General features: G+C 48.1%; 1 protein-coding gene across 5 annotated transcripts in view; it reads right to left on the bottom strand.

Moving 5' to 3' along the window:
• cables1 (Cdk5 and Abl enzyme substrate 1) overlaps positions 1 to 12,846 on the bottom strand; it is a 282,165-nt gene that overhangs the window by 87,854 nt on the left and 181,465 nt on the right. For all 5 annotated transcript variants that reach the window (XM_038808960.1, XM_038808958.1, XM_038808959.1 and 2 more), the window contains 2 exons: positions 10,477 to 10,633; positions 2,673 to 2,776 (listed from right to left, as the gene is read on the bottom strand). In XM_038808960.1, coding sequence (XP_038664888.1) covers positions 2,673 to 2,776; positions 10,477 to 10,633 — 261 coding nt within the window. The remainder of the gene's footprint in view (positions 1 to 2,672; positions 2,777 to 10,476; positions 10,634 to 12,846) is intronic.

Below are 12,846 nucleotides of genomic sequence, written 5' to 3'. Positions count from 1 at the left end.
GTCTCAGTTTTTGTTTTGTCACTCAAATGGCTATTATGCCTGGTGTTGGAGGTCATATTTTGGCACGGATAGAGGATTGGCTAATTGACAGGAAGCAGTGAGTAGCGATAAGGGTCTTTCGCAGCTTGGAGGGCAGTAACCAGTGGAGTGCCACAGTGATCAGTGCTGGGACTGCAGCTCTTCGTAATATATATTAATGATTTGGAGGAAGGAACAGAGTGCATTGTGGCCAAATTTGCAGATGTTACAAAGGGAAGGCAGATTGTAAGGAGGATATAAAAAGAGTTTACAGACAGAGTAATTACCAGACTGACAGCCCAAATTTAGACACCGACAGGTCCTGAAGGGGGTGTGATATCATTGGCATTAATTCCTACGCAGCCATCTGCGGCAAACTCGAAAATTCGAGGCTTCAGAGCAAATCAGCTCCCTGGGACTTCCGATGCCACTATGGCCCCCGGTGGCACTGAGTGTTCATTGTTATTGGGAGCGGAAGATCTGGGCCGATATCAAGTTTTCATTTTGTTTCCAATATTGTCCCAAACAGGTACACTCGCCAAAGAAAAAATGTATGATGCTCTCAAAGTCATATATTACTAATAGTTTATTGTTCCTCACATGTACAGCTTGTGCTGGTCATATATTTGTTGCCTCTTGGTTTTCAGTTGTGGATATGGTGTCACTTAAATACCTTAAGGAATTGACCAATTATGTGCCTGAGCACGTAATAGGCCTCACTGTCTGCAAGGGGAGGCTTAACAGTCAGTCTCTAATTGCTGTTAAGCATTTTGGAGACACAGTTCCTAATCTTTTGATATGCGACAAGTGTTACCGTTAGAAGTAAAGAAATTAACATTTCAAGGATTAAAATGGCACAATTTCCGCCATCACAGCAGGAATTAGACACAAAGTTCTCATTTTACACCTTTGATGTTGAAGCAAAAACGTTACCTGCTATCTCACCAATAGCGCTCTATCTAACCTTCAGCTGCATAAATAAGTAATCATATTCAGCGGGTTTGTAAACTGCAAAGAAAGCTCATTACTCAAGAGAGCTAAATTAAGTTGCACCTCCAGTGTTTCCTCGAGGGACAATTAATGATTGAAAGCAATTAAAAATGAATCATTCTCACAATGATGGTATGGTGGATATATTCCTTCTAGTATGCTACAGTACTAAGCTAAACATACCAGAGATCTCAGGTTTGATCCCTGCTCGATGTTGAGAGTTACTTGATCTTAGCCAGGGTGAAAATAGGGGTATTAATACCCTGGTTCGAAGGGTGAAAGGGGATAGATCAGCCTGTTGCACGATGGGCTAGATTTCAGTCTGGGCCTATTTTTCAGCATGCCTGAACGAAGATCTGAAGAGCAATAGTGATTGTGGCTGGCCCTCGTCAACATTCTCAGCCCAATCAGCCAAGAGCTGGCCATACCTCCACCGAAAGCGGCCCAAGTGAGGGGGACAATAGCAGACTGCTTCCTTCGCTGCTGCCAGCTCTCAGTTAAGTCCCAGGAGGAAGAAGGGGGTCGATCACAATTCTTGTGCAGTCATGGGGCATTCTGGCTCCTCCCAGCTCTAGGAGAATGGTTTAAGAGAAGGATATACAGGGTGGATTGGAGCTGGAAGTCCCACAGCTAAATTCATACTTGCTGTACCCATTATATCATCGAATCATAGAATTTACAGTGCAGAAGGAGGCCATTCGGCCCATCGAGTCTGCACCGGCTCTTGGAAAGAGCACCTTACTTAAGCCCAAACGTCCACCCTATCCCTATAATCCAGTAACCCCACCTCACCTCACCTTTTTTTGGACACTAAGGGCAATTCATCATGGCAAATCCACCTAACCTGCAGATCTTTGGACTGTGGGAGGAAACCGGAGCACCCGGAGGAAACCCACGCAGACACGGGGAGAACGTGCAGACTCCGCACAGACAGTGACCCAAGCCGGGAATCGAACCTGGGACCCTAGAGCTGTGAAGCAACTGTGCTAACCACTATGCTACTGTGCTGCCCTATGATGCAATACACAGCAATTTCCACCTCAATGTCTTTTACCAGGAATTTGCTTTAAGTACCTGTTGCTCATGAAGAAATTAGGATTAGAGGTGACATCGATGTTCAACAAACCTGCGATGTTCACTGCCTGGGGTAACACATCAACACTACTTTGACAAGACACCAGAGTGAAAACCACACACAAAGAACACTAACTCAGTGTAAGTCTGCTTCACAAGGGCAGGGAGTTCCAAACAGGTCTGCCCGGGTTCCCTTCTTACTGCCAATTTCTAACAAAATAGACATGCTGGAAATCTCAAAGCCCTATTTTTAACTCCCAATCCATACCATTCGAATTCTATCAGACACAATTATCTAGACCAGCTGTCAATCTCAGCTATATCGTTGAAAATGTCACCTTGATGGCTCTTTCCCAAAGAAAGCAAGTTTAACTCGGCTGCCCATCACTTATCATTACCTCGCAATACATCCTTGGTACTTTTGAGTGTCATGTACTATTCACAATAATTCTCAATCATATTTTGTAGCACCACTTGTACAGTAATGAGGATGGTCAACACACTTGCAGACATAATTTCTACAGTCTTACGGCTGCATTCAGCCACACAAACTATTGCATCTGAATGAGAGGGGACCAAATGGTACCTACCATGTAGGAAGGGAAGATCAGAACTCTTTTATGTTTTCCACATGGCCACTGCGGGTCATCCAGCAGGTTAGGGTCATATTCCGCAAACTCCCCCACTTCATTGCCTGGAATAAAATCTCAACATTATTTAATGTTGCGTTCATTCCTGAACCACACTCTCCATCAATTTTTTTCATTTGCCAAATGTTTCTGATAGTGCAATGATAATGGAGAATAAACAGTTAAACGGAAACATCCAAGTGCCTCGCTACACCCCCTCTTTCCTTACCTGTTAAAAATGACATTTCTAAATCCGTTGTTGCCGCTATAACTATTATTTTTGTTTTGTAAGCACTTTTAAGATGCAGACTTCTGATCTCCAGGTTACAGAAAAGGAGAGAAGGATAATGGGGAAGGTTGCTAAACAGATTTACAAGTATGATACCAGAAAACCAAGGATCAAGTGTTGAGAGTGTGAAACCAGCTACTACAGGGACTAGTTGAAGTGAGCAGCTTAGATGCTTTTAAGGAGAGATTGTGCAAGCATATGAGGGAGAAAGGAATAGATAGTTACGATGGTAGGTTTAGATGAGAAAAGATGGAGGGGGCGTGAGTGGCATTGATTGGTTGGGCTGAATGGCCTGTCTCTGCCCCCTTGTCATGTAATCCTATGTTACTGAGAGGTTGGAACTATCAGGACAGACTGAAGTGGTTGGATCTAGCTCTTTACTGTAAGACGTGGAGGTCTTTAAAATTATGAAGGAGTTTGATAGGGTAGATGTAAAAAAGATGATTCCACTTTATAACAATAATAATCTTTGCTGTCACAAGTGGGCTCACATTAACACTGCAATGAAGTTACTGTGAAAAGCCCCCAGACGCCACATTCTGGCGCCTGTTCGGGTACACCGAGGGAGAATTCAGAATGTCCAATTCACGTTTCAGCACGTTTTTCGGGACTTGTGGGAGGAAACCGGAGCACCCGGAGGAAATCCACGCAGACGCGGGAAGAACGTGCACAGACAGTGACCCAAGCAAGAATCGAACCCGGGACCCTGGTGCTGTGAAGCAACAGTGCTAACCACTGTGCTACCGAGAAGGCAAATCCAAAACAAGGGCTCTTACATACAAGCTATTAACTAGTACAGAGCAGGAGTCCATTCGGCCCATCGAGTCTGTGCCGGCCGGCTGAAAGAGCACTCTAACCAGGCCCAATCTCCCACAATATCCCTGTAACCCCACCGAGAGTCAGTTTATCATGGTCAATCCACCTATTCTGCACATCTTTGGACTGTGGGAGGAAACCGGGCACCCAGAGAAAACCCACCAGACACAGAAAGAATGTGCAAACTCCACACACCCATAGTCACCCAAGGTCTGAATCGAACCCGGGTCTCTGGCGCAGTGAGGCAGCAGAGCCGTCCTTTCTCCCCGTGTCTGCATGAATTTCTTCCAGGTGCCCCGGTTTCCTCCCACAGTCCAGACTGCAGGTGGATTGGCCATGCTAAATTGCCCCTCCATATCCAAAGGTGTGCAAGTTAGATGGGATGATAGGTTTACGAGATAGGGCCTGGGTAGGTTCTCTTTCAGAGGGACAGTGCAGACCTGATAGGACGAACGGCCTCCTTCTGCTCTGTAGGAATTCTACGGTTCCGCAATGCAGTTGCCATTGGGAAATTAGACAAGTAAATAGGAGGAAGTGTATGTTGAAATTTTAGAAGAAGTAAAATGGGAGGAAGCTGGTGGGCAGCACATACACCAAAATGTATTGGCGGAGCCAAATGGCCTCAATCCGTGCTAGAAAATCTACTGAATAAACGCAAGCATATCTTTGGGGAGAGTCAGCACGTGATGTATACACACACGAGTCCATGCTTTTTCTAGTTTAATGAGAGGGATGTGTTCTGGTCTTATTTTCAGATGTATTATTTAAACCAGACACATGAAATTTACCAAGTCAAACCACAGTCAATACATTGAATTGGCACACAATAAACGGCCAAGGGAGGGAATCATACCCCACAGCCTCCAAGGACCTGATGAGTGGGATTAGAAAATTGGAAATCTATGATGGACACAAATTTGTCTGTCTCCTCCGGCTTTTTCTGGAGGAGATTTCTGTATCCCTAGGGCAATCTGATGAGCAGTGGCGGGAATTCTGTTGAGCATGTTAATTAAGTAATTAGCAAACATCATCTGAAAGCAATGGAATTTTACTGGCGCCACACAGGATTACCAGAGTGTCTGCAGCTTGTCAATTCACAGCAGGAGAGTCGGCACAGAGCGGGAGGGGGGAGGGCCGGCGCACAGCAGGAGGCGGGGGGGGGGGGGGGGGGGGGGTGGGCGCACAGCAGGAAGAGGGGGGGGTCGGCGCACACCAGGAAGGGGGTGGGCGCACAGCAGGAAGGGGGATGGGCGCACAGCAGGAAGGGGGGCGGGCGCACAGCAGGAAGGGGGGCGGGCGCACAGCAGGAGTGGGGTCGGCGCACAGCAGGAAGGGGGGGTCGGCGCACAGCAGGAAGGGGGGTCGGCGCACAGCAGGAAGGGGGGGTCGGCGCACAGCAGGAAGGGGGGTGGGCGCACAGCAGGAAGGGGGGTGGGCGCACAGCAGGAAGGGGGGGGGGCGCACAGCAGGAGGGGGGGTGGGCGCACAGCAGGAAGGGGGGTGGGCGCACAGCAGGAAGGGGGGTGGGCGCACAGCAGGAAGGGGGGAGGGCGCACAGCAGGAAGGGGGGTGGGCGCACAGCAGGAAGGGGGGTGGGCGCACAGCAGGAAGGGGGGTGGGCGCACAGCAGGAAGGGGGTGGGCGCACAGCAGGAAGGGGGGCGGGCGCACAGCAGGAAGGGGGGCGGGCGCACAGCAGGAAGTGGGGCGGGCGCACAGCAGGAAGGGGGGCGGGCGCACAGCAGGAAGGGGGGCGGGCGCACAGCAGGAGGGGGGTCGGCGCACAGCAGGAAGGGGGGGTCGGCGCACAGCAGGAAGGGGGGGTCGGCGCACAGCAGGAGGGGGGGGTCGGCGCACAGCAGGAAGGGGGGGGTCGGCGCACAGCAGGAAGGGGGGGGTCGGCGCACAGCAGGAAGGGGGGGTCGGCGCACAGCAGGAAGGGGGGGGCGGCGCACAGCAGGAAGGGGGGGTCGGCGCACAGCAGGACGGGGGGGGTCGGCGCACAGCAGGAAGGGGGGGGTCGGCGCACAGCAGGAGGGGGAGTGGGCGCACAGCAGGAAGGGGGGGACGGTGCACAGCAGGAAGAGGGGGACGGCGCACAGCAGGAAGGGGGGTGGGAGCACAGCAGGAAGGGGAGGGTCGGCGCTCAGCAGGAAGGGGGGGTCGGCGCACAGCAGGAGGGGGTCGGCGCACAGCAGGGGGTCAGCACACAACAGGGGGTCAGCGCACAACAGGGGGTCAGCGCACAACAGGGGGTCAGCGCACAACAGGGGGTCAGCGCACAACAGGGGGTCAGCGCACAACAGGGGGTCAGCGCACAACAGGGGGTCAGCGCACAACAGGGGGTCAGCGCACAACAGGGGGTCAGCGCACAACAGGGGGTCAGCGCACAACAGGGGGGTCAGCACACAACAGGGGGGTCAGCACACAACAGGGGGGTCAGCACACAGCAGGGGGGTCAGCACACAGCAGGGGGGTCAGCACACAGCAGGGGGGTCAGCACACAGCAGGGGGCCAGCACACAGCAGGGGGTCAGCACACAGCAGGGGGGTCAGCACACAGCAGGGGGGTCAGCGCACAGCAGGGGGGCCAGTGTGCCATGCAAATTGATGAGACCGAGGTCATCTGCAGGCAGTGGTTCACAACTACATGATTATTTTCTGGAGACTAATGTCACGGATAATGTTGGTGATGAAGAAATGAATTAAAATGAAATGGAAATGAAAATCGCTTATTGTCACGAGTGGGCTTCAATGAAGCTACTGTGAAAAGCCCCTAGTCGCCACATTCCGGCACCTGTTTGGGGAGGCTGGTACGGGAATGGCTGCCATTTCTTCCAGCCTTCTCTTGCCACCATTTTGCCCTGTTCCCTCTCATCTCATTTACCTCAGCAGCACTCACACAGGAGGCACGGTGAAGGCTGCTGGCTGGCCTTCCAACTGTACTTGCTGATTTGCCCTCCTACATCTTCAACCCGCCCGCCATGTCTAATTGGATGGCAGTCCCAGAGGCGCCTAAATCTACTGCCTTCCAGAGGCTTGTACTGGCAGCCTTGCTGTTGCAACCATCGGATCCACAACCTGAAAATCACCCCACCGTCAAGAAAGTGATGAAATTCAGTGTTGATGGGTTATTAACATATGAAAGGAAGGAAGAAAATGAGGGAACTTTTTTTCGTTACCAAAACAAGAGCTATACAACAAAAGCTCTGAAGCTTCTATCAATCCATCTGTCAAAAAGGCATGTTTCAAGCTGTTGTGCTTGGCATCAGTTCGTGTACTGACTTCCACACTCGTTCTTCAGCAACCCCCTTATTATCTGCTGTCTCTCTTAATCCTCCTGTCGAAATCCACAGCCTTAGAACAGAGCAGTTTTCGAGCTGTGATTTGTAACGGACATGATTTATATTTGCAGCTTTAATTATTGCAGGTGTATCATTAGTTATTTTAAAATATTGCACCAAGTAATAATATTAACAACAAACAAGGCCAGTTAGTTTCTGATATTAACATTTCATCACCTACATCATGAGAGAGCATTAAGGTCGGAACTGCGTCTATAAATCATTTTCCTTTTGGAACCATTTACCAGCAACGCTTAAAATATTGTGCCGTAGTACTTTCATGGAAAGTGGTGGAAAGCCGATAAAGAAATTATCTGAAGGTCTGGATAAAATTTCTGCTCTCTTCGTGTAGGTTAGGTGGATTGGCCATGCTAAATTGCCCGTTAGTGTCCAAAAGGTTAGATGGGGTTATTGAGTAACTTCATTGCAATGTTAATGTAAGCCTACTTGTGACAATAAAGATTATAAAGGTTATTATTGGATTTCGGGGATAGGGAGGGGGTGCCGGATGGAGCCTCTTCCCATGGTCCCTTTGGTCTCTGGTGGGCAGTGGGAGCTCCTGGCCCGGGTGCAGCCTCGCCCTGAGGTCCCTCTGGTCTGTGGCGAGCAGCGAGAGCTCCTGCAACGGGTGGAGCCTCGTCCCATGGTCCCTTCAGTCTCTGGCGGGCATTGGGAGCTCCCGGGCCGGTTGCAAGGGGGCCTAGTCTTTCAGAGGTTTAGTGCAGACTCAATGGTCCGAATGGCCTCATTCTGCACTGTATTCTATGATTCCTTATTTTCTATCACTCCAGGTTATGGTGAACTGGGACAGGTCGTACCACAATAAAAGATTAGGTGGTCTGCAGGCCAAAACCGACTGTTGATGCAAATTTAAATGCTTTTTTTTTTTATAGATGTCAGCTCCCATTTGTGGGCAAGTTAATCTTTTTTTTAAAGCAGATCTAGTTTGTCATCCATGGTTTTGCTCGTGGACAGGTGAACTGTGTCTCTCATTATTTCATTGCAGTTGGTGGGAAGACACTCTGTAAATGCAAGTTATATTATTTTTTATTAACTCCATTAATGGGCTGTTATGGTATTGTAGTGTGCTAGATATGTTATCAGATTTGTAATCCAGAGAGACCTGGACTATAAATCAATAGGCAGAAAGCTCCAATCCAACCATGTCATTTGTTCCTCATAGTTCCTGCATTATAATCATGACTATAAAAAACAAGTTACTTCATTAGCTATCAAGCACTTTGGAATGGCTTGAGATTGTGAAAGGTACAACATAAATACCAATCTATCTTTCGTTTCCTCGGAGAAAGTAGTTCCAACAGGACTATGAGGCACTCAATCATGTAAAGTCAGCTCACTTAAATATTTTACTGGTACCTGTCTGTCCAGGCACGATGTACAAGGTGTATCAGATGGCAGGAATACCAGGTGCCAGCAGCAGTGTACAACTGCTGACTACCTGTGGAGGGTGCAATTTCTTTTCCAGTTGGATTGGGATAGGGAAGGCATTTTCTTTCAGTTCCAGAATTTTCTGTTCAGAAATAATCAACCTCTGGTAATTTGAGATCCGGTCTTATCTTTTGCAATTCATCCATCTTTTGAGCCATCCCACACCTGCTTCAGCTTGTAAGCAGCACTGTGGTGTACCAGATATAGAGAGGTCTCGTGACATTAGGGGAACAGTGATATGTTTCCAAGTCAAGACTTGGAAGGTACCTTGGAGATAATGGCGTTCTCCCAGTGGTTGCCATCCCTTGTCTTTCTATGTGGTAGATATCACAGGTTTGGGAGGTACTGGCAAAGACGCCTTGGCGAGTTGCAACAGCGCATGCTCTGGATGCTACACACTGCAACCACAGTGCGTCGGTGATGGGGGACTGACTGTTTAAGATGAGGTGCCAATCAAGTGTCTGCTTTGTCCCTGGATGGTATTAAGCTTAGTGAGTGTTGGTGAAGCTGCACTCATCCAGTTAACTGGAGAATAATTCATCACACTCCTGACTTGTGCCTTTTAGGTGGTGAAAAGACTTCGGGAATCAGGAGGGAGCCACTTGCTGCACAATACCTAGCTTCTGATCTGCACTTGTAGCCACAGTATTAAATGGTACGGATTTTTAGATGCTCACTATGTTATTACAATCTTATAGCCTACTGTATTATATTGCATTTTTGACTTTTGTCTATATATATGTTTCTGGAACCTACCTCTTCATTCAACTGAGGAAGGAGCAGTGCTCCAAAAGCTAGTGATTCAAAACAAATCTGTTGGACTTTAACCTGATGTTGTAAGACTTCTTATTATATTAAAGATATACGAATACAGAATATTATATTCTGTACATATTTGAACATTAACAAAACCATCTGCTGTTCCACCACTTTCTTCATTTTGTCTGAACAGAAATCTTTCTAGAGGAGTATTTAAATGGGGATGGTACAGAATCCTCCTACAATATTATAATGCTGACATGGTGGATAAATTAACTGTTACTGTGCCACACACACCAGCAAGGTCCCTTCCTTCGGTGCTGTCAACAGAACCAGAACTGTGGAGACGCTACAACTGATTGGGGGGGGGGGGGGGAGGATTACCCAGAATACCTGCTCTGGGGGGGGGGGGGGGGGGAGGATTACCCAGAATACCTGCTCTAATTCACAATCTGCAGATGTCTCTTTGAAGTATTTGTGACAGGAGGTACCAGGTAGGGAGGTGGCGTCAGACACACACACACACAATCCTACATGAAGAGCAGCCACTGGAAAGCTACCGATGCCCATGGAGCTACCTCATCACTTGTCAACACCTGCAGGCCTGGAATTATCAGGAGAAATTTCAAGTAGAGAATAGCACTTGATTAATAACGCTGCATGTATGCAATTGCACTATTTCTAAAAGTACAGGAGGAGGACATATGTTAGTAAGGCGGAGGAATACGCATCAGTTATATCCCACGTCATGAAGTATCTATTTTACTCTGAGCTGGACGTTTTCTGGCAATCTCCTGTCACCAATCAAAGAGCCTCTTCGATACAGTCGCATATAAATACTAAGAAACCAGATTGAATAAACCAGAAACATGCACAGAATAATAAACTCATTTATCTCCTTTGTTGTGCTCTCCAGGTCTACTGGTAGCATCTTTTAGGAATAAGTCCTTTGGTATGCCACATCCATGCATTTAAATTTAATGTCTATTTGAAATTTTATGTTGGAGGCTTTTGCCGAACAGTGTGTATTTCTCCAGTTCATTAGATACATCTAGTGTTCCGAGAATCTGAAACAAGTGTGAATAGCGCATGCTTGTTATTCTTGGTTACCTGTGTCAATGCTTCCTTGGGAACTGTTGGCCCTCCCAAGAGGAAGATTACGATGGCTGCTGTTCCGAAACTGCGATAGGGAAGCAGTAGAATCAATTGTATTCCGCCTGCCACCAAAGACGTTGGTCGGATAAAGAAACTGAGTGTAGCTAACAGTCTGTTAAGAAAAAGGTTTCAACATATGAATAGGCAAAAAAATATATTTTGCATTTTATTCTGCCCCAAATGTCAATTACTGTTTCCCGACTCGAGTGTAACATACAGCTGAGAACTATACAGTAGTGACACATCTTGATAATTAGTTTTCGAAGAACATTATTCTTACCAAAACATTATGGGCGGGATTCTCCCAACGGGAGACTAAGTGCTGACGCCGGAGTGAAAACCGGAGTGTTTCACTCCGGCTTCGGAGGCCGCTCCTCACCCCCTATTCTCCTACCCGCAGGGGGCTAGGAACGGCGCTGCATCATTTATGCGTGCCGGGCCTTGGCGCCGCGTAAAAGCGGTGCCTACGTCACCCGCATATGCGCAGGTTGGTCAGCGCCGGCGCGAACACGTCGTATTGGGGAGGCCGCTCAGCCCATCTGGGCCGGAGAATTGCCACTCGCCCGTTACAAACGGCGAGCGCCGATTCTCCGAGAGGCCAGTCGTAAATCTCGGCGCTCCGGTTTGGGGGGGGGGGGGGGGGGGGTCGGGTGGGAGAATCGCATGCGGGTGCCGGGGCGGCGTGGCGGGACACGACTGCCGCCCCCGAGATTCTCCCACCCGGCGATTGGGGGAGGGGGAATTGAGCCCAGTATCTTTAAAACGTTGTCGAACTCGGGATCTGCTGAATGAGAGTGAACTTAGTGAATTCTCTTTACTTAATGATCTGAATGTTCTCAAACTTGTAATAAAAACGCACAAGTGAAAAATTATTGATGGGAAATCCTAATTACTGCAAAGTCACTAATGTCTAGCCTTGTGAAGACAGATACATTAGAAAACCTTCCGTAAAAATATTAAAAAACAATGATTATTAGCAGTGTATCATATTGCTGCTTCGTTTCAGGGCTACAAGGCGGAATTCAACTGGACAGGATAAAGTAATCCTCTTTCTCCCTTTCTGTGTTGGTTCTAAGGTTAAAATGGAATGAGTTTGTACAATCTAAACCAAGTTCCTATGGAAATTCCATACTGGTATAGTGAAACGAAAGTCACCATAATCCCTGAGGATCTAGGCTGCTGTCCCCTTTTTGAAAGGGAGAGCTGATTGGTGGTGATTTACTCGGAGGGTCACCACACCTCAGGCGAGGAGCAAGATTGAGAAGGTGAGGCCTTTATGATGACCTCAGCTGGTACGGGGGTTGAACCCGTGCTGTTGGCGTCGCTCCACATCCCGAACCCGCTGTCCAGCAAACTGATCTGAGCAACCCCGCAACTGGGATAGCAGGGGCTCAATGAATGCCCAACATTCATGTCAGTGCATCTCAGGATAGAGCCTGTGAGAGGCTCGTGCAGCTGGGATTATTTTCCTCTGAGCAAGGAAGGTTAAGGGGAGATTTGGTGGAGGAATTTAAGGTTTTGAGGTGCGTTGATAGAATAAGTGGGAAGAAATGAAGGACACACGAGGACACATTTAGGTGATTAACAATATGTCTGTTGGGGGGGTGGGGGGCGAAATCAGGGAAACAACAACGTTTTTTTTTAAAATGCAGTTACAAAAATTGAAATTCTGCCCTAGCAGAAGTAGATTCAACAGACACATTCAAAAGATAATTGGATACTTGAAAAGGAGATATTTTCCACCATTTGGGGAAAGAGCTGAGGGGGGTGGGGGTGTAAAACTAATTGGATAGCTCTGTCACAGAGACAGCACAGATAGAACAGGCTGAAAGGCCTCCTTGTGTTCTGCCCGATACTGTGATTTTAAGACACAGCGTCATGGAAGAAAGAATGGAAATTATTCCTTACTTCTGGCTTGGTCAACATTTAACCCACAGTGAGAATCATAGAATTACAGCACAGGCGACCATTCAGCCCATCATGACTTCAAGGGCAACTCACCCAATCTCACTCTGCTGTCTTTTCCCCCATAGCCCTACAATTCTTTTCACTTCAAGTAACTATCCAGTTCTCTTCTGAAGATCTGGATGGAGTCCGATTTCCCCATCGGGCAGTGCATTCCAGATCCTAACCCTGCGTTTATGAAATACTTTTTCCTCTTGTCACCATTGCTTCCTTAAATTGATGTTCTCTGGCTCTCAACCCTTCTGTCAAAGGGAGCAGTTTCTCCCCATCAACTGTGTTCAGCGACCTCATGATCTTGAAAACATTTATCAAATCTCCTCTCAATCTTCACTTCTCCAAGAACAGTCTTAGATTTTCCAA

The sequence above is a fragment of the Scyliorhinus canicula genome, chromosome 10 (genome assembly GCF_902713615.1).
Source record: "Scyliorhinus canicula chromosome 10, sScyCan1.1, whole genome shotgun sequence".
Classification (NCBI taxonomy): domain Eukaryota; kingdom Metazoa; phylum Chordata; class Chondrichthyes; order Carcharhiniformes; family Scyliorhinidae; genus Scyliorhinus; species Scyliorhinus canicula.
Note: the sequence above shows the minus strand (reverse complement) of the source record. Positions and strands in the feature narration are given on the sequence as shown.